Source organism: Amborella trichopoda, chromosome 11 (genome assembly GCF_054954075.1).
Source record: "Amborella trichopoda isolate Santa Cruz 75 chromosome 11, AtrichopodaSantaCruz75HAP2 v2.0, whole genome shotgun sequence".
Taxonomy (NCBI): domain Eukaryota; kingdom Viridiplantae; phylum Streptophyta; class Magnoliopsida; order Amborellales; family Amborellaceae; genus Amborella; species Amborella trichopoda.
Genome location: NC_142346.1, coordinates 44,112,258 through 44,133,304, shown reverse-complemented (window position 1 = coordinate 44,133,304; position 21,047 = coordinate 44,112,258). Strand labels below are relative to the sequence as shown.

Here is a 21,047-nt window from a genome sequence, read left to right as displayed (position 1 = left end):
CTCAACAATATAAGGTTGCAACCTCATATAAACTTTTTCTTTTAAAATTTCATAGTTGTGGATGAACATAGATTTTCAAGCCATTATAAAGTTCTTGACTCCAAAACCATATTATCCGACAAAATTTAGAGGTGCGCCTTATTTGCATAGTGTAAGGTCGGCCCCTTATAGAAACCTCTTCCTCTTAACTAATTTTCAAGGAGGAAGAAAGATCACCAAATGTAAGTTCGATGGACTATTCCTTTGTAGACTTAAAATATAGGGAGGTACAAAACTAGCCCTAAATTTGTCTTTTGGCCACGGCAATAAAAATACAATTAATACCACCTAGGTCTAATCGACTTCCATATGTAATGGTTGGAACCTTTAGGGTCCGTTTGGGTACCTGGATTCCGCCATCCGAGATAAGTTTATCCAAGTTTTTATGCCGACTCTCTCGTTTGGATAGCGCGGATAGACCAATCCATCCGAGATAAGCCTATCCACTGTTTTCACGATCTCGCTATGTGACGACTGTCTCTGCAAGTCTCTCTCTGGACCAAACCCCAAACAAAGGTAAGAACTTCAAACAGAGCTTGAAGCTCATGAATGTAGGGCTCCCACTCTCTATCAGTCTATCCATCACGATCTATTGAACTTTATTAACCCCATTTTCCATTCTATTACAATCTATTGAACTTTATTAACTTCGATTTTAACTGTTTTAAAGCACAGCTTTCTATGTTTCCCTTACAATATAGAAGTTTTATGTTCCTCTTTATCCAATTTTCTATTTTTGAATGAAGGGTTAAGATTGTCCCAATTACAATTTCACATCTCTATACTGTTTTATTTTTTATTTTTTTTCTATAAATTGTTTTGACACCAAATTTTGGACGTCTATTCTTATATTAAACTCGTACTAACGAAAAATATAAAAAACATATTTTCAATAAAATAAAATGATCAAAATACCTTGAATGCCTCAAGAGTATTTTAGTCATTTTTTATCAAAAAATTATTATTATTATTTTATAGGTGCGTCCAATGAGAAATGGCATGTACCAAATTTTATATTAAAAAATATTGTATTAAAAAAATTAAAAATAAAATACTTTGACACATCAGATCTAAAATTAAACAGTATAACTCTTGATAAAAAAAATAGAGGGCTGGATGGTAGGACGAACATAGAACTTCTAGGACGTAGGGAACATAGAAAGCTTTCCCCACACAAGCTCAAGTCTATCGCATCTGTGAGGATATGTTTGATTATGATGTGATTTTGATGGCTGATTATGGTGGGTAGTTTGATTTTGACCTAATAGATAGTGAAAACTGAAAACAATGGGGATTTCGTGTAAGGTAGATCTGGAATTTGAGGGTTTAGTGTTTTTTTACTGTGAATTTCTGTAAATTTTGTTGGGTTTTCTCTGTAATTTTGCTTGATCATGATATCGCTGGAAAAGAAGTTTTTTTTTTGTTGGGTTTTTGTGATAAAGCTGTAAATTTTTGTTGGGTTTCTTTCGGCATTTGTGTGGTAATTTTTTTATTCACTTTTCCTTCTAAGTATTTTTTTTGTGATTTTCTATTGTTTATCTTTTATGGTTAATTCAAGTCTGATACATGCCCTCGTACATAATGACGAGCTTGAACACAGTTACATACAAACAAAACTTCAATAAAACACACAGAAATATGGAAAGCAAAACTTCAATAAAACACACAGAAATATGGAAAGCAAAACTTCAATAAAACATCCAGAAATATGGAAATAGATGGGATCTAAGCAAGCAACATAGTATCTATGTAAACAATACTCTTCAATGACCCTTTCTTGGCAAACACTTAGTCTCCAATCCAAACGATAACCTGCAATTAAGAGAGAGATAAAAAGTCTCAGTTTTTCCCCTTTTTAATATTTTTCTCTGTTTTTTCTTTATTTTCGACTTATATGATATGGGTCTTTGCCAATGGTTTAGGTGTTTTTTGGTTACAGGGTCAGAACCTTAGTTTCTTTTTGGTGATACAGGGTCAGAACCTTAGTTTCTGAGTCTTTATTGGGATGCTGTCCATTCCATTATTCTTCAAGAGCAATTATAATGTATCATTTTGATGATATGGGACCTGGAGTTGAGTCTGTGTTTTTTGAGGGTTCATTTTGAAGGTTTTATTTTGGCCTTCGGTTCATCATTTTTGCACTTCGGGTACTGTGGGATCTAGAAATTCGTCATTGTAAGGGTTTTGTAGAAATCGGTGATTGGCCATTGTTGATCTAGAACAGTAACTTCGTATGCTTTTTGGTTCTTTATGATTTGAATTTTTTCCTTTGTGGTTTGGTGGTTTTCTAAATGGGTGTTTATCTGTTGTTCGTCGGTGGTGAATATCTTTGTAAATCTTTTGTTGGTGTTCAGATTTAGAAAATAGTTGAGAGTTGGGTATCCACCTCTCAGAGTTTTATAATTCTACCTATTTACTGAATATCTCTGTAAATTATGCTAGTTTGAAGTTTAAATGGTGAATATTTTTGTGATTATATCAATTAGGGAGAAAAAGCTGGCCTTTTTCTCATGCACCAACTCTAGGTTTTTGCATGCATTTTAAGATCACTCAAATGAGAAAACAATCAAGGGCTGTAAATTCCATGGACAAATTAAAAAAAAAACTAGAAAAATTCCCTAGTCTGGGTGATAAGGGTGGCAGGGTGCGACATCGTGATTACTTGAGTTTCATTCCTACCAAGATCTCAAGCTAACATTCAGAAAACTGATTCATTGATTAGTGTTAACCGAGGTCGTCAAATTGGATCAAGGACTTTTCAGCAGGAGACAGCATGACACCAACTTCGAATGGTGGAGATGAACAGGGATGGGGGAGCTTGGTGAGAGAAGTTCTGATCGAGATCTTCCAAAGATTGGATTGGCAAGACAGGCTTTTAGCTGTTCCCTTAGTATGCAAATGGTGGCATGCAGCTTTTTGTGATCCCTTGGGCTGGAGATGCATTGATCTTCGCAAATGGGTGGTGACAAAAACTTTCGATGATGGATGTTCGTCCTTGGTTCACCCCCCCATAGCTGAGAAGCTTCTGCCACAACTCCTAAAACTTGCAACTAATCATGTCACCACCATTTGTTTCCCTCCAGGGAATACCACTGACGGAGACCATCTCTATGTTGCTGATAGGTGAGCCATGTTTTTCTATGTTGCTGATAGGTGAGCCATGTTTTGCTCTTTTTGGGCTTGTGTTTTCATTAAGATGGTTTTGTTCCGTGTTTCAAAAGACAGATTGGGGACCCAGCTCGGTCCCTCTCTGTACCAATCCAGATATGTGGTTCCCCATTTGGCTCCCTGAATTTAGTTGAGCTGGCACAAAACTGTGAAAAATCATAAATAAATTCCAAAACTCATACAAATTTGATGGTCACCATTGGTTTTGAGCAAAAACAACCTCAAAATTCAAGAACATCCTCCGTAGAAACCAAAAAGAGATAATATTTGCTAACGATGGTTAAAGTTTGATGCTCAAAATCCTCTATACAATTTTAGAGAAAAAGAGGGGAGATTCTGCTATTTCTAATCACCTTTTTAAAGCAAAAAATTTGAATAGAAGTGCTAAAGCAACAGTTTTGTAGAACTATAACCTTTAGAAATGATATTATTTTGAAATAATTATAAGTTATTCTTCTATTCAAATGTACTGACATGATCTTCGTGATCTTTTGATCACATAATATGTCAGTTAGCAAGAAATGGGTGTATCTTGTTAACTTAAGAAAGAGGAAACTCCTTATTGGGGTTTATTTATATTGTTAAAAAAGAGAGGCAGAAATCTGTGTTTAACAGGGAGAATTGCCTGAGTCCCTAAGGACTTGAGTGATTCGGTCTACTCTGGGCAGTGAACTAGGCAAGTCTATGAAAACAGGTACAAGTCCCCATTTCATAGAGAATTCGGACTAGATACCACCAATCCCAGTCCGACTAGAGTGATTCTAAGCCAAATTGGCAATTTTTTAAACATTGGTTTTGTTCATATGGGCGCTCTCTTATATTTTTGTATAAGCATTCATTTGCTTTATTCAAGTGCCAAGAACTGAAATCCAACTCCATACCAAATATCAATACTTATTCACTGGAAGGCTGTGAGCAATATGGAAGCACTAGAAGCTCTACACTTCACTGATAACACTAACATATTTTATACTAAGGAAGAGAAAGCTTTGAATGTTAAGAGTGCTCTGATTGGGATTGGGGCTCGCTGAAGAGGTTGCAGGAGCTCAGTTTTGACTGGTCGGAGGAGGCAGCCTACGACATTGCACAGAGCTTCCCCAACCTTAAGATCTTAGTTCTTGAGTATGGCTATTTGACAAAGGAAGTGTTAGTGGTGATTCTGAAGGATTGTCATGGACTCAAGAGACTGTATGTTGTTTCAGTACGGGGCATTGACGTGGACGACGAGGTAGAGCAATTGGCCTCTCATCTTGAAGATTTTAGTCGGTTCCACCAAACGATTCTCGCGATGCTAATTATGGTTCAGATAACGATAGGTCACTATAATCGCTGTTTGATGTGTATTTTCTGGTTTATCTGTTTGGTCTCTCTCTCATGTGTGTGCATCCATAGCAGAATGTACTCTAGTCTTGGGCAAAACACCTAGTCAATTTTAATCTTAAATTTGGGATCTACTTTAGAATCATATGAGTATTATGAAAAGATAGTAGGATTTTGAGTTTCGAAACATTTACCTGTGACATCCATTAACGGAATAGTATCTATTCAACCTTAGGACGTTATTCTTCTCAGGTACAAATGCAAGGTTTTTTTTTTATTTGAGATTGGTCATTAGATTGAGGAGTTTACGTTTCCCAAATTTGGGGTCCTAAAAATCTTGTGCTAAGGTTTTGCCCAAAGGACCGAAGGGATGATACGCTTCCTCAGATTTTAGCATGACTAAAATACAAATGATAAACTTTAACCAAGTTACCCTTGTGACAGCTTTCCTTTGTTTTGCATACCCCCCCCCCCCCCCCGTCTAGTTGTGAGCCCGTGGTTAAAGATTGTGTTATTGTGAAATGGGCAAGCTTTCTATGCTTCCCCTACAGCATAGAAGTTCTATCCTCCCTTTTATCCAACCCTCCATTGTGAATGGATTGATGAGATTGTCCAATCACAATGTCACGTCTCTATATTATTTTATTTTTTTTAAATTTTTTTTTTATAAACTATTTTTTACATCAAATTTTGGACGTCCATTTTTATATTAAACTCACAATAGCGAAAAATATATATAAAAAAATATTTTCAATAAAATAACCAAATTACTCTTAAAAGTTTCAAGGGGTATTTTGGTTATTATATTTTATCCAAAAAGTGTTTTTAATATTTTTTTTTGTAGGTGCGCCCCAATGAGAAGATGACATGTATCAAATTTCATATTTATACAATTTGTATAAGAAAAGACTAAAAATAAAATACTTTGAGACGTCGGATCTAAGATCAAATGGTGAGTGGCTCTTTTGATAAAAAATTGGATGGCTGGATGGTAGGTGGAGGATAAAATAGCTAGAATGGAGTTCTCAAATTTGAGTTGGTCGTGTTCCAGTTTTGTTTTTAATAGTCTGATGTATAGATGCTCAATTTTCCAAATTGATAAGAATTTCCCACATGTGAAATTACTTTTTTCAATAATCAATAAAATTTTAGTTGCCCATAAAAAGTAAAAGTCAGCAATAACTCTCGACACTCTCCATCAGCTGTGTCATCTCTAAGTGACAACAATGGTCTTTCATTGGGGATCAAAAGTGCTAAGGATGTCTCCAACAATGGATTCACCCTAAACAAATTTGTAATGTTTTATGTGATTGTTGTTTGGTCCCGCATGCCCACATAAACCTAGGGTGTGTAGCTTTTTTTTTTTTTTTGGTGAGCTAGTGGGGAGAGAGGCCCCGCCTTTGGTAGGAATTGAGCGTCAGTTTTTGAGGCGTAAGAAAAACTCAAAGCTTCATATATTGTTTTTTTTTTTTTTTTTGAAATATTCATCTAGTGATTTTTGGACAAGTATGTAATGTTTTATGTGATTGTTGTTTGGTCCCGCATGCTCACGTAAAACCTAGGGTGTCTAGCTTTTTATTTTTGTGACATAGTGGGGAGAGAGCCCCTGCTTTTGGTACTAATTGAGAGTAAGACATAGCATTGTAGATCGTCAAGCGCTAATCAATTAAGCTCGAGCTCTTTTTTTAGAGCGTCCAACTTAGTTGTTGGACTATGCAAATTGCAGCATGTCCCTACAATCTCCAATATCCAACACATGAGTGGGATGGTGTGGGATTTATATGGGTGCAGCCTGCCCAGATAGAGGGCCGATGGACCTAGACCCGACCAAGTTTCGAGGGGGATAGACCCGATCTGGGTTTGGGTGTGGGTCCAAAAATTGAACCCAACAGGTTGAGTCCGGGTTTGATTTTAGGTCCAGATCCAAATTATGTCTTCGGGTCCTCGATTATTTTAGAAAATATATCAAAATACACCTAAAATATTAATTATTTAAATTTTAATTTAAAATTACTATTGTAACTCATGATTAATATGGTTAAGTAAGTTCTTGAAATTTTCATATTGAGTCACTCGGTAATGCGCTTGGGTCGTGGTGGTAGCACCCCGCCGTTCAATCAAATCGCACGCAGAATCTCAGTCCAGCTAAAGAGCTCGACTCCTCGAGTTTCGAAAAAACCCGAACATGATAAGTCCTCAATGGAGCTTGAAACCTTCTTATCAAGTTTCTTACACTAGGAGCCTGCAAATTCATGGAGGTCTGAGTAAATTCATGGCCAAAGAAGCTCTGAAACCACAGGCCATAGCTGGAGATTTCAGTAAAATCGTCGACAAAGAAGCCATGAGACCTTCAAACGACGCCATTAAATGGTCTGGAAAAGTCCCTCATGTTTTGACAGTTGCAGGGTCCGATTCTGGTGCAGGAGCTGGGATTCAAGCTGATATCAAGGCCAGTGGAGCTCTTGGGGTTTACTGTTCTTCAGTGATAACTGCAGTTACTGCTCAGAACACAGTTGGAGTTCAGGTTCGTTAATCTCTCTCTTTCTATCTCTTTATTTTTTATTTTTAGTTTTATGACAGTGTTTTTCTCTGCATATATGTATATGTGGGTTTTTGGATTTTTATAAAGAAGGTTATCTTTTTTGTGTTTGCAAAGTTGTTTCTACGTGTAATTTATCCTTTTTTATGAATGAGATGTATACGGTTTGAAGAACCCAATTTTGATGATTATTTTCATTGGTATACTTTTTTTTTTTTTTTTTTTTGAGTTCCTTTTTGGCTAATAATATTTTGTAGAGAACTTCTTTATCATTTTATTATATAGTGTCTTTCGGTGTTTTTGTTTTCTGTTGAGGTGATTAGCTTAGTCCTAATCACTTTCAAAGCTTTTAAGTTTTGATTAATGAGATGTATAAGTCAGAAAATACCTTGTCTTCAAGTGGAATCCCAATTTTGACATTTGTTTTTTGTTCTTAAGTATTTTAGTTTGTTATTGTTAATTTTGATATTTGAAAATTATTGGGCTCTAACTAATCTAAAAATTTATTTTTAATATACCATATATCATATATGGGAAATTAGTTGAGTATTTTTCTCCATTTTGTGATGAGATTTCACTATGCTTCATAATCCCAAATGCCAAATTTTGTAAATGGGATGGGTTACTAATTTTTTCCGAAAATGGGATTTTCTGGTATTTTAAAATCCCCATTTTGAGATTTAGATTTTCTTTCCCTTGGATTTTCGGGTTGAGCCGAGAAGAATAGTGTTTTCATTGCCTAGCCACTAATAAACTTAACTCTTGGGGTTTTTTGGTTTATTTATATAGTAAATCGAAACATGACTTCTTGTGTCAATCTTCACTTTTATTTTCATTTTACATTTACAAATCCTATTTTAGATATTTGCAAATAATTTTCTGCTTTTGAGTATTACCTGAGGTTGTAGAGGTGCGCATAGGTGGAATTGTGTATTTTTCTTTTCTTTTCTCTTTTCTTTCTTATCTTTTGCTTTCTTATGTAGGGTATCCATCCAGTGCCAGAGGAATTTGTTGCAGAGCAATTAAAGTCGGTACTCTCAGACATGCAGGTTGATGTGGTGAGCAGTCGACGAGATCCTATTGTCTTTTTATTTTATGTTTTTTGTGTTACTCGTCTATTTGTTATTTTCTTTTCTTGGACACATGTTGAACTCTCTTTATAATGTTCCCATGTTAGTGAAGCAATAATGATTAGTGATAATCGTAAAGACTATTGTGGACATGCATAAATTTAGAATGTAAAATATGGGGGTTAACCCAAGAATAATTTGATTAATGTTGCAAAACTCAAAAAGGATTTTATAATTCATGATAGGGATGTGACAAAAGCTTTCCGCTGGCTTCCAGCCCAACACAACCCTTCTCCTTCCTTATCCGGGCCTAGGACTGGTAATGGCAGAGTTTCCGCAAACCAGACCAATTCAATAAAAATCAGATATTGAGAAAAACAAAATTGTTAATGTAATTCATGAATCCTTTTTATAAATTTTATGGTTTTGATTTCTTTTCATCAGTTAAACCTATTTGATGATCGATCAAACCATTGGTGACCGGTTGGGTTCTGAAAACGTTGATCTAACTTTCACTCAAACCATATATTCCTATTTTTTTACTTCGTCAGGGACTCCAAATAGACAATCTTACCTATTAAGGCAACTGATTTATTACTCATTCTGACGTCCTCATTAGCATGGTGGCCTTTGCACTATCCCAGAGCACTGTGATTTATTCCTAGTGATTATCTACTCCTTTGCACATTAGAAACCACCATTTAACAGTCTACTGATGCTAACTTCCAAATAAAAAACATTTAGCAAATGTTAATTATTACATTGATAATCAGATTCAAAAAATTGTTGCATTGATAATCAGATGTGACGAAGAATAACGATTGATGTGTATACTGCAGAATTGGACCTTGAACTTTGACTAGCATATAAATGTTTTTAACAATATAGAGAGCTTGTATATGTGTCGACTGTTTCTCTTTTCTTTGATAAGGGAAGTTTTTACTAGCAAATATATTTTTAAGAGATGATTTTAGTAGAAAAGGACTGACTTTAGTTCTTTGGAGGATGCTCAGGTGAAGACTGGAATGCTCCCTTCTACAGGTGTAATCAAAGTTTTATGCCATAAACTTAAGCAGTTCCCCATTCGCGGTATGTGCTGATTACATGAATTACTAATTACAATCACTTGCTGTAACATTACAGTGTTTTTTAACCATGATCTGGTTTGTATTCTCAAAGGCAGCTTTAGTGGTTGATCCTGTCTTGGTGGCAACGAGTGGAGATGTTCTCTCTGGTCCTTCTACCCTTGATGCATTTCGGTAAGTTAATATTTGTTCCTTATGTTTTTCGTTATAAGTTTTAATTCTTCATGGGATGGACGTTGTAATTTTTTTACGTAGTAGTGTCTTCATTTTTGATAGTCAGCGACAATAAATAGACTTGAACTTTCTTCTTCCCTCAAGTCCTCTCCAACTATGCAGCATGCATACATGCGCATCCATTAGCAACTTCCCTAGCATATGTAGCCTGTGCTCCACAAAATATGATTTTAGCACTTTTCAAGAGTTTAACATTGAACTGATACTTCAGCCTTGGTTTGCATAGAGTAATTCCATCTATGTCTTGAAAAGAATCTCAAGGTGGAATAATAGAAAAATCTTGGTCCGGATGATATAGGAGCTGGACTCTAATCATCATAAGAACTTGATGGATGTTGGCCAATTTAAAAACTAGCTCGACCTGACTTATCATCTCACTAGAAATCAGTGGAGCAAAGTTAAGTAACAACAAGAAGATTTGCAGTATATTTAAAATTGATCATCCCAGAGTACAGTTACTCTCCACTATCGCTCGTTGAGTAGGGATTGTGCATTTCACAGCCATGTATCATAGAGTATTCACAGGTTGTGTATTATATACTTTCCCATACCCATTTTTCTAAGTCTATGCATCTACAAAGTTTAGTTATTATGTGACAGTTGGCAACAAGAGTTTAGTATGTGATATTAAATGTTATAGGCACTAAAGCAGTCTCCTCGACCATGAGCCCCTCAAGTGTAGCAACAATATTAGGAAAAATTGGCTTCTATAATATCGTAATTGTTATTAATCTGCTGATTATTCAGTTTTACATGCTCCACTATAACCATTGATGGGTTTGGTGATTCAGCTTTTGTTCCATTTATATATTATCCATGATCCCCATGTAAATTTTAACACGTAGAAGTAGAAAGACCACAAAGCATAATATATGACTCCTTTCATTTTGTGTAATTTGAAACATGCGCATGTATGTGCATTCTCTAATTTCTTGGAAAGGCCTCACGATTAAGCCTGAGTTACTGTTGTCCTTTCTTGAAGCCTAAGGGGGTTAACTCTGAAGACATCTAAACCAAGAGGCATAAATAATATTCAGGACTATTTGAACAAAAATGCTGCTTAATGACCTCCCCTAGTTTAACTATTTTGCTTTGACCAACCATTTTTTCTGTCCAGAAAAAGTTGCTCAAGATTAAGACTACCAAATTATGCTCGTTCATGTAAAAACCACACACCAATTAAATTATTATGAAATCTTCATATCTGGGGAAAATATAAAGACCATCAAACTTTTTTGGTATGATTTTATGAAGGGAAATTTATCAGATTACCCACGAGGGACGAACAATTCAACACCTTACCCGTATATTTAATTTAATTTCGAGATACCCTTAAGAAAATGTATGATCTTGACTTGGAATAGTTGTAAATGCGTAGAATCTTAAATAGTTCATCTATTATTGGTATTTTGATAATTTCCCTTTTTTGAATGAGTTCAACGGCATGCAGCATCTTCTTGGTAACTGTCTCTAGTGATGATGTTATGGAAGCTTACAGGAGGGACATTGAATTCTTGTGTTACTTTTCGTTCTTGTATGTGTGGATGGCCTCTAAGATCACCTTATTTCATATGTGCTTCCAGAGAGGAGCTTTTTCCAATGGCGGATATTGTGACTCCCAATGTGAGAGAGGCTTCAGTTTTACTTGGTGGTTTTGATATAAAGACGATAACTGATATGTGTTCTGCAGCAAAATCACTATATAGTCTCGGCCCCCGGTTAGTGTCTCTATTGTTGTTAGAACGCTTAATTAATTATTGCCTCCATAGTTCATTGCTCTTCTATCCTTCTCAACTGAAAAGTGTATTCTTATTTGTTGCAGAAATGTACTGGTGAAGGGTGGGGACCTCCCAGAATCATCTGATGCTGTTGATATATTTTTTGATGGTCTGTTGGCAACTTGGCATATTCACTGGTTTTGCTTTAAAAACAAAAGGTCCTATAAAAAAGAGTGTATTCATTGTTTTGAAAGTATACCCTCTCAAACAATCATTTCTTTGATAAATGCACAGATGTGCAATCATCATCTTGCCCATAATTCTGTTTACCTCCTCTCATATCAACTTTCATTAGTCATAGGCATTGGTTGGATGTAAATTGGTTTTGGGATGGTTTGGGAATAATTTGTTGATTGACTCTTGTAGGAGAGCATTGCCATGAGCTGCGTGGTGTTCGTGTCAGGACTCACAATACCCATGGAACTGGTTGCACTTTGGCATCATGCATAGCTGCAGAGTTAGCAAAAGGTTCTCCTATGCTGGGAGCTATTCAGGTGAACTCTTAGTTCATGATCATTTAAGTTTTTTTTTTTCGTTTACCAACTAAACTGTATTTTATTTATTTGATATTTTATTTGTTTTTGTTTTTCACAGAATTTCTTTTCGTTCATTACGTTTGATGGTTTGCCATTTCATACTAGTTGATATTCAGGATGTTCAGCAATCATAAACCTGAAAAGATAAAGAGTTTTCTTGATGGAGGGTGGGTTACCTTCTGGTGCTTTGTTTTCAAAAGATGGAACTAATTGTGGGCTTGTAGCAAAGAACATACCTAGTTGTTATGTGTCATTCTGTGTTTATTCTAAGGGCATGTTGCCTTGTTTAAAAGGGAGAAGAAATCATCCGTTCCATCTGTTTTTACTTGATGCTCCACTAATTTGCTTCTTTTGTGTTATTCTCATGTAATTGAATCAAATTGGTTTGCTTGGCATAGTTTTGGTTTCTCCGTATCCTTTACTTGTCCTTCTAGGTTCCCTGACAAAGAAGGTGGGTGAAACCAGGTGGCATTCCTCTGAACCACAACCAGTTGATCGAGCCTTTTCTATTTTTATTAAAAATCGTTTTGGTTATTGTGTAAATTTCTGCTCAAATATACTGGACTCCAGGATTATTATGAGAAACATATCAAATAAATTAAGAGCAGTCTGCGCTGGCACCAAGCTGGTCTGACCATGCTAACAATGGTGATAATCTTTTTTCTGTCCATTTTTAATAGCATTGTATTTCATTAAGCCTGCAAGCTTCCAGTGGATATTGAAGGAGATTCATTATCTTTTTCAAAATAAGCCAGTGACTTTCCAGCACATGCCAACATGGGAATTGAATGGCAGGCAGGACCCCTTTTTGGGACTGCCCTCCCAGTTGATGTCTCAGTTTGTCTGCTTCTATGTGAAGGAACTTGATGTAGCAGTTTTTCCTTACAGATAATGTATTCGTACACCAGTGACTAAAAGGGGGTTACATCAAGTCGCATTGAAGAAAACTGAGGGGACAGAAGAGAGAACACATACTTTGGGGGCATAGAAAGCACCCCCGATCAAAAAGGGATTTCCTGAACTCCCACATTGTTGATTTAGTTTGTCTTATCATTGGCTTCGGGAAGGATTAGGAAATCTATTCCCATTCCCATTCCCTATATAGGATTAGGAATGATATCCCTTTCCCTTGGGAAATAGGAATGAGATTCCCATCTCATGATTTTTCGTCCTTATTCTTGTGAACTACCCTTCCACTTGTCCATTCACTGTCCAATTGGCTCAATTAATGTATTTTCACTTTTTTCAAGTGTTGGGTGTGTTTCTTCTAGCATAAACGTGTGCCTGATAATTGGGTTCTTGATTATTGGCAACAATTTAAGCAAGGTACCTGAAGATAAAATTTCCTAGCCACAAGGATATATGAGTAAAGCTCTGTAGTCAGTAGTCATAAATTTTTTTCCTGATTTTTTGGCTTAATATTATTTGTCTGTTCTAACCAAGAGAAGTGTTCATAAATTTGACCGGTCATGGTATTTGCACAGGCGGCTAAGTGCTTTGTTGAGGAAGCTCTTGAACAGAGTAAGGATTTAGCCATTGGGAATGGTCCACAAGGCCCTTTTGATCACTTTTTCAAGCTCAGGAATCACTATGCTCGTCCATGTGGGACAAGGTTCAAGCCAAGGGATCTATTCTTGTATGCAGTTACAGATTCAGGAATGAATAAAAAGTGGGGGCGGTCCATTTCTGATGCTGTCAAAGCTGCTATAGAAGGAGGTGCCACCATCATTCAGTTGAGGTTAGTCATTGCAGGCATTTCTCTCTCTCCCCCTGTGTACACACACACTCGTGATTCTGGGGAAAGTTAAAGAGATAAAAAGTGTTCATAATGTCCTCAAGATCAGGCACCCAATGACTAACCTCATTCATTGACTCTTAAGTAACCTTACATTTGAGAAAACAAGCACAACGCTCCAGCCTTGTCATATATACTTTTGCATGTCAAATGTTCAAAGCGCCCACTGCTTCAAACAATGTGTGCCTCTGCACTGTTATCATGCTGCATGGATGCGCATACGCCATGTATTCATATGCTGTATGTGTGCAAATAATTCAACTGTCTTTTCATATTCTGATCTCCTTTGTCCACATGCTCCAAAAATATTACAATTATGTGTTCCTAAGATGACTATTGTTAACCGCCATTATCAATCTGATCAATTTTTGCATGAATTTTATGAGAGTTTATGCTAATGTATTGAAGATATCATAGGGCTTGTATACAATGCTACCGCTTGGTATCCTTGAGTACCACGTTTCCGCAACCATTTGATATCGACAAGGGAGAGTTGGATGACTGTAGTTACTCCGCTTGAAAAATTCATAAATAAGTATGACAAACTTTTGAGCCGAGTAATAAGACACCCCAACCATCCGTTTGTGACATCGGATTGGTTGGGGAGGTGCCAGCAAGCTGTATGAAAACCAAGTGTTAGAATGGAGTACTTTCGCATTTGCTTGTGCCCATTATTTTCCACTGGGAACTGAGCTTTTGACTCGGCAATCGACTAAGCCACACATTAACCTCGTGAATGCTGCATTAGCATGCAACATTTTGGGGAGTGAAGATTTTTCCATGAGTGAATCAGTTAAGACTCAGCCTAACTTTGATTCACTACATGTTTTTGCAAAGCCAACTTCGTAGAGACTTTTGACACAATGACTGATTTCGAAATCAAATCGCTTATTTAACATATATGCCACCCATCATCATTTTGATCATACTGTGATTGTCATTTGCAGGGAAAAGAACATTGAGACAAAGGTGTTTGTAGAGGCAGCTGAAGCCTCTTTGGAAATTTGTCGGTCTTATGGGGTTCCCCTACTTATAAACGATCGTGTAGATGTGGCATTGGCATGCGAAACCGATGGTGTACATGTGGGTCAATCAGACATGCCTGTCAGGACTGTACGCCAACTTCTTGGCCCTAACAAAATTATCGGGGTCTCTTGTAAAACCCCCGAACAAGCCCATCAAGCCTGGTTGGATGGAGCCAACTACATAGGGTGTGGAGGTGTGTTCCCTACTAATACGAAGAAAAATAATCCCACTATTGGTCTGGATGGCCTGAAAAACATATTTCAAAGCTCTCTATTGCCTGGGGTAGCCATTGGTGGAATCGGGGTGGAAAACGCACATATGATCGTGGAAATGGGGCTCCCTAATTTAAAGGGTGTCGCTGTTGTGTCTGCCCTCTTTGATAGGCTGGATATATCAAGTGAGACCCGACGACTACTCGGAGTGTTGGAGACGACAAGAATCCCAGAGGAGAAGAGGTTGGAGGCTTCTGAGTAATGTTTTGCTGGTTTAGGTAGTTCATAGAAGCATTGCTGTGTTATTTTGTTCTGGAATAAATTGGGAGATAGAGAGAGATCTGATGGGCTCTGCTGGTTATTTATATTGAATGCAATGTGTGGGGTACCCATGCGGCCTTCACTAGTAATTTTACACCCAACCTCTGTTCATTGAGAAGCCACAACCCCTGTAGCAAGTCCCTCAACTCCGGCTAATTAGCATACACATTCCACTAAGGACCTGAAAATGTGAGGACCACATTTCCCCTATGGTCTCTAATCAAGCCTCCTACCCATGTTAGCATGGATTACCCATCAAACTGCCATCAAGGTTGAGCATCCTTGAGGGGAGCAACCACACTGGTCTATGATGGTTTACTCCCATATTCACAGCAATATTAGGATCCACAATAGGGAAATCATCACAAATATACTTTAATTTTCGTTTATTTAGAAAAAAAAAAGACCCAACTTGTATAAATTTTGTTCACACTTTTTTTTTTTTTTTTTTCAATTTTGGTCGTTTTGTTATCAAAATAACTTTCACGATAGTCATATTACCATAATAATTTACCATAATAATTTGGATTAATATTACGGTACTTTAAATACCGTAAATCTTAAACCGTATTATATGGCATTTTTAATTATGATACTTTAAATACGGTAAAACTTAAGTCAGAGTACACGGTATTTTAACTTCCGTATAATTTTCAACAGCAGCTAACTCAAAAACCACAACATAGCTCATTGATTTCCATGGGTCCTTGGCCCAACAATCCTTTGAAATTGCAGCTCTGATATCCACCAAATTGAAAGGTGGGGGAGCTGCAGGGTCGAATTTCTCCCCTTCTATCTCTCTCATCAAAAGAAACAACCTTCACTCTCAATTTCCAGTCCCCTAAACCACCCCTTCCTCCAGAAACAATCCTGCAAACCGTTGAATCGAGATATGCTCTTTTTGCAGAGAAACCCAAAGAAAGAGAGTGTCTGAGCCTTGAGGTAAGCTTAGGGAAAGGAGAGACCCTTGGAAGTGGCCTCAAACCTGAGAGAAACCAAGAAGGGCACAAAAACAAAATCAAGAAAACCCAGATAAAAAAAATGATGTGGGTTTTAATGGGTTTAGAGAGAGAAACGATAAAATATTAAATGGTTGGGTTTATTGTAAAAAAAAAGAAGTGGGTTTTAATGGGTTTAGAGAAAGACGATAAAATAGTAAATGGTTGGGTTTATTGTAAAAGGATAAACTGGGTGTTGCAGAGAAGTAAAAAGAAAGCCTCTTTCTCTCTCTAGCTGTAGTTATACATTAGGTAAAATGTCATATAATATGTTCTAGGCTTTACGGTATGTAAAGAACCGTAAGGTAAAATGTCATATAATATGTTTTAGGTTTTACGGTATTTAAAGAACCGTAATTTAAAATATCTTATAATATAGTTTAGGATTTATGGTATTTAAAGTACCGTAATATTATTCATATTATTACGGTAATAAGACTATCGTGAAGGTTATTTTAATCACAAAATGATCAAAATTGTAGGAAAATGGTGTGGACGAGGTTTATGAAAGTTTGATTTTTTTTTTCTTCTAAATAGATAGAAAATTAAGGTATATTTGTAATAATTTCCCTTCACAATAATATCAACTTTAGAAATCCCAAAACATTCTTTACTCAATGAAACCCAACTAAACATAGTGTCCAAAATCTTATTCTTGATAGCCTCCTCACACAATAATTGCCCTTCAAATATCCTTCTATTTCGATCTTTTCCATAACTTTCACAAATAGTTGCTCTAAAAATTTTCCAAATTATTTTCCCCATATTTGTAAGATATGGAATAGATGGTTGATAATATCATAATGTCTCCCGGGCAGGGTCATGCATAATCCCATAGTGCCGAAGGCCCACATCCAAATTTGTTGAGCAAAAGGGCCTCACAAAAAAATATAATCCCAATGCTCCTCATCTCTCTTACATGTCATACAAATACTAACCAGTGCACATTCTTCCTTAATTGATCTATTGTGAACTTTTTCCAGGCTCAACACCCATATAAAAGCCCTTATTTTACGGGGACTCGGCCATTTTCAGATCTTTCCTGAAGTATGCCCATCTAGTTCCATCAGTGCACATTCTTCCGTAATTGATCTATTGTGAACTCTTTCCAGGCTCAACACCCATATAAAATCCTTTATTTTATGGGGACTCGGCCATTTTCAGATCTGTCCTGAAGTATGCCCATCTAGTTCCATCATTAAATAGTAGAAAGTTTACAGATTTTATGTTTACAAATTGAGAATACTCTTGCTTTACGTTCTGATACAACCCCATCTTCCACATGTGAGGAGATGTAACTCACCAAAAGATCACACTGTAATAAAGTAAATTGGTCTATGATCGAGTCCAACACTCTATTGTAAGTGCATGTGATATTTTATTGTAAGTGCATGTCATATTCCATGGTGTTTCATGGCTAGATCCAGAGACCATATCCCCCACCTTAACGATCTCATTTCTAGAAATCCTATAGAGCTCTGGATATTGAAACTTCAGTGCTACATCACCCATCCATTTGTGATTCCCAAACAAGGTTTTATCACATTTCCCTACCATCCATCTAGAGTTCCTTGGAAACAATTGTTTGCAATGTCTAATCCAATTCCAAATATGAGAGACTTCCCTACCCTGTCTTGCATCCTTTTAAACAAGATATCTCTCTATCCACACCATATTTAGCACATAAAACCTCCCTCCATAGGTGCTCTCTCCTTGTGTACTTCGCCGCCACCTTTTGGCAAAGAGGGCTCTATTCATATGTTTCAAACTCCTAACTCCCAAACCCTCCGCCTTTTATTGGCACAAATACTTTATCCTAGCTAAGAAAATGACATTTCCTATTGCTTTCATAGCCTCCTCGAAGGAAATTTTCATCAGCTGCTCAAGTTGCCTCCCCATAGCCTTATATGAGATTAATAACTGATAAATTGGTGAATTGGCAAGGGTGACTTTATCAACGTAACCCGTCCCCCTAATGATAAGATTTTTGCCTTTGATAAGTCTTACTGTTAAATTGATGTAAAACTGGATCCCAAACAGATCTTGGCAGTCCGGTGTCTGAGATTGGCATACCTAAATATTTAATCGGAAAAACATCTACTTTGCAACTAATAATACATTAAATCTTGCAATCTGACTATGTGAACAAGATATTTTTACACATTTATATTCAAACCCATCGCCACTTCACAACACTTCATAAATATTTTTAAAATGAAAACTTGGCTAGCATCTGTATCATAAAATATTAATGTATCATTTGCATATCATAAGCTAGAGATTTTAGGAACCTCGTTAGCGACTAAAAAGCCATTGATGAGACTATCAGCTTCTACCCTGTGAAGCATAACATTGAAAGAAAGATTCTACCATAATAGTAAACAAGATAGGGGATAAAGGATCATCTTGCCTATACTTCTGATTGTTTTGAAAAAACTCATTAACAAGGATAGAAAGTGAGCACTAGAAAGGCACTCATTAATCCATTTCTTCTATTTTTGCCCAAATCCTATAACTCTCATCATCTCTTGTAAGACATTCTAGTCCACTCAATCATTTGTCATTGTTTAGGGTTGGGAACCAAAAAGAAAAAACGCATTTTGCTAATTTGACCCAACTTGCACAAGTTGGATAACTCATGCCATTTGGTTGGGGCCTCTAAGAATAGGCCCCTATTCAAGATTCCCAATCTTGAGTATAGACAATTAAGGCCTTTTGTATGATATTTTTGAAAAAGTTTCTAAGCGAAATGAAATTTAAAAGTAGATGCTCTCGTATTAATGAGATGCTTTGACCCCCCAAACGATTTTATAAGTATAATATTTTAGCTAATAGCTACATACAATTGTTTGAAGCGACATTGTGCACAATGTTCGTAAAACCGGGCGATCTAACTGCTAACCACTTGGTTAGATCACTAGCCGGTTCTAATTTTGGGCGGTTTTGGTGATCAACCGGTATTTTAAAAAAAATTCAAAAATATATATATGAATTCTAAAAAATAAGGAATTTGTTTGTAATACATTTTTTTAATATTCTTTAAATTATGGTAAAGATTAAAACTTGTTTTGGTAATTAATACTCACTTTTATATTTTTCCCATCTTTTTTCAGAAAATTTTAAAAATACCCCTGGGCCCAAATAGAATGTATTTTGTATTTCATTAAAATCTATTTTTTTCATTAATTTTCAACTTCATTTGAATGTATTTTGTTTTAATTATTCTTTTTATGTTTTTTATATTTTAGTAGATTCTTTTTGCATCTGTTTTTATTGTTTTTAACACTTTTATGAACACCCGTGACTTGTCCGGTTAGAGTGGTTGAATCGGCTGGTTAACCGATTAAGCCGGTTAAACCGCTTCCGAGCCCATATCCTATTAATCGTTCCGGTTCGATTTTGCGAACACTGATTGTGCACCATTCAACTATGATTTATTGAATACATTGAACCACTCGTGCATTGTAAACACCAAACCAGCAGGGCACCCACATTCCCTTCATAATTGCTGCAAATATCAACCATACCAATGTGGATTTCCCCGGTTGATCTCCACCGTCCATCAATAGAGTGAATAACCTTGTGTACCATGACCCTAACCATACTTCTCTTGTCAAAATGCCCAAACAATCCCTTCAGTTGAAGTGAAAAATTTATCACCTCCTCAAGATCTTACTATCCAAGCAACCACCATGGCAAGCGAAGGTTGTGACCTAGTCAAAAGAACAGAGGGGAATTGTGATAGCATGCTTCTGTTGGAGCTTACTGTATATGAACTCCATCAGGCAAAAGAGCTACTTGGGATTATTTTATTTTATTCTGGCGGTTAAGTTATTATTTTTTAATTGAAATTTGAGTTCCTCAATACTTAGATCTTATCCCTCTAAAATTTGAACGGTCCTCGTTTAATCTTGTGAGACTGAAAATTTTCAAGCACAGAGAATGTATGATTTTGAAAATTTTTATGTTTAATTTTTGAAGTTGGTCCTAGATTATAGTGGGGTCTTGGAGCTTCATTTTTATGGGAGGGATCAAATGGAGATTATGCTTCCGCCGGAGCGGCAAACATTTAGCACTACAAAACTTATTCTAATTAATTTAATAAATTATTCGAGACACATAAGAACAAAGTTGGGGATGTAGCTCACATGGTAGAGCGCTCGCTTTGCATGCGAGAGGTACGGGGTTCGATACCCCGCATCTCCATGAAATTCATATTTTGTTCTTTCGTTTCTTTCGTTTGTTTCACAAAAATTCATATTTTCTTTTTTCGTTTCTTTCATTTGTTCCACGAAAATTCATATTTTCTTTTTTCGTTTCTTTCGTTTGTTCCACGAAAATTCATATTTTCTTTTTTCGTTTCTTCCACGAAAATTCATATTTTCTTTTTTCGTTTCTTCCACGAAAATTCATATTTTCTTTTTTCATTTGTTCCACGAAAATTCGTATTTTCTTTTTTCGTTTGTTCCACGAAAATTCATATTTTCTTTTTTCGTTTCTTCCACGAAAATTCATATTTTCTTTTTTTGTTTGTTCCACGAAAATTCATATTTTCTTGTTTCGTTTCTTTCGATTGTTCCACGAAAATTCATATTTTCTTTTTTTCGTTTCTTGGGAATGGACGTCGATAACATATGACGTACACGACGAGGACACTTTACCTTTGGACTGTACGGGAGAATCTGTTGCACCACAGATTTTTTGAACGATCATGAAATATAATTTACATGTAAGAGAAATACTAGAAAAGACAAAAGATTCTACACTCTCACGTTAGTACAATATGTGAAACTCAATCCATGACTATTTTCTAGGCCACTCAAATTTGATGATAACAAGAATTTTAACCTAGCAACCAACTGAAAAAAAAAGAAAAAAAAAAAAAAAAAAAAAGGCCATTCGTATGTCCATAAACAAAATAGTGAA

General features: G+C 36.2%; 1 protein-coding gene, 1 long non-coding RNA gene and 1 other non-coding gene across 4 annotated transcripts; all 3 read left to right on the top strand.

Annotated features, from left to right (window-relative positions):
* The first annotated feature begins 1,157 nt into the window (after positions 1–1,157).
* On the top strand, positions 1,158–4,672 carry LOC148779936 (uncharacterized). The gene is made up of 3 exons (XR_016043554.1): positions 1,158–1,280; positions 2,762–3,162; positions 4,241–4,672. It is a non-coding gene; the product is annotated as an uncharacterized LOC148779936 (long non-coding RNA).
* A 1,998-nt stretch (positions 4,673–6,670) lies between these two features.
* On the top strand, positions 6,671–15,224 carry TH1 (thiamine biosynthesis protein). 2 transcript variants are annotated; one of them, XM_006858421.4, is made up of 9 exons: positions 6,671–7,051; positions 8,050–8,124; positions 9,150–9,225; positions 9,320–9,395; positions 11,039–11,173; positions 11,278–11,342; positions 11,600–11,727; positions 13,254–13,507; positions 14,512–15,224. In XM_006858421.4, the coding sequence occupies exons 1-9, from the start codon at positions 6,713–6,715 to the stop codon at positions 15,062–15,064; spliced, it is 1,701 nt and encodes a 566-aa protein (XP_006858483.2). In that variant the 5' UTR covers positions 6,671–6,712; the 3' UTR covers positions 15,065–15,224. The 2 variants fall into 2 exon arrangements, with proteins under 2 accessions (XP_006858483.2, XP_088706828.1); XM_088850702.1 differs by having other exon boundaries at positions 9,316–9,395.
* Positions 15,225–20,254: 5,030 nt separating this feature from the next.
* TRNAA-UGC (transfer RNA alanine (anticodon UGC)) lies at positions 20,255–20,327 on the top strand. The gene has a single exon. It is a non-coding gene; the product is annotated as a tRNA-Ala (tRNA).
* The last annotated feature ends 720 nt before the right edge of the window (positions 20,328–21,047 follow it).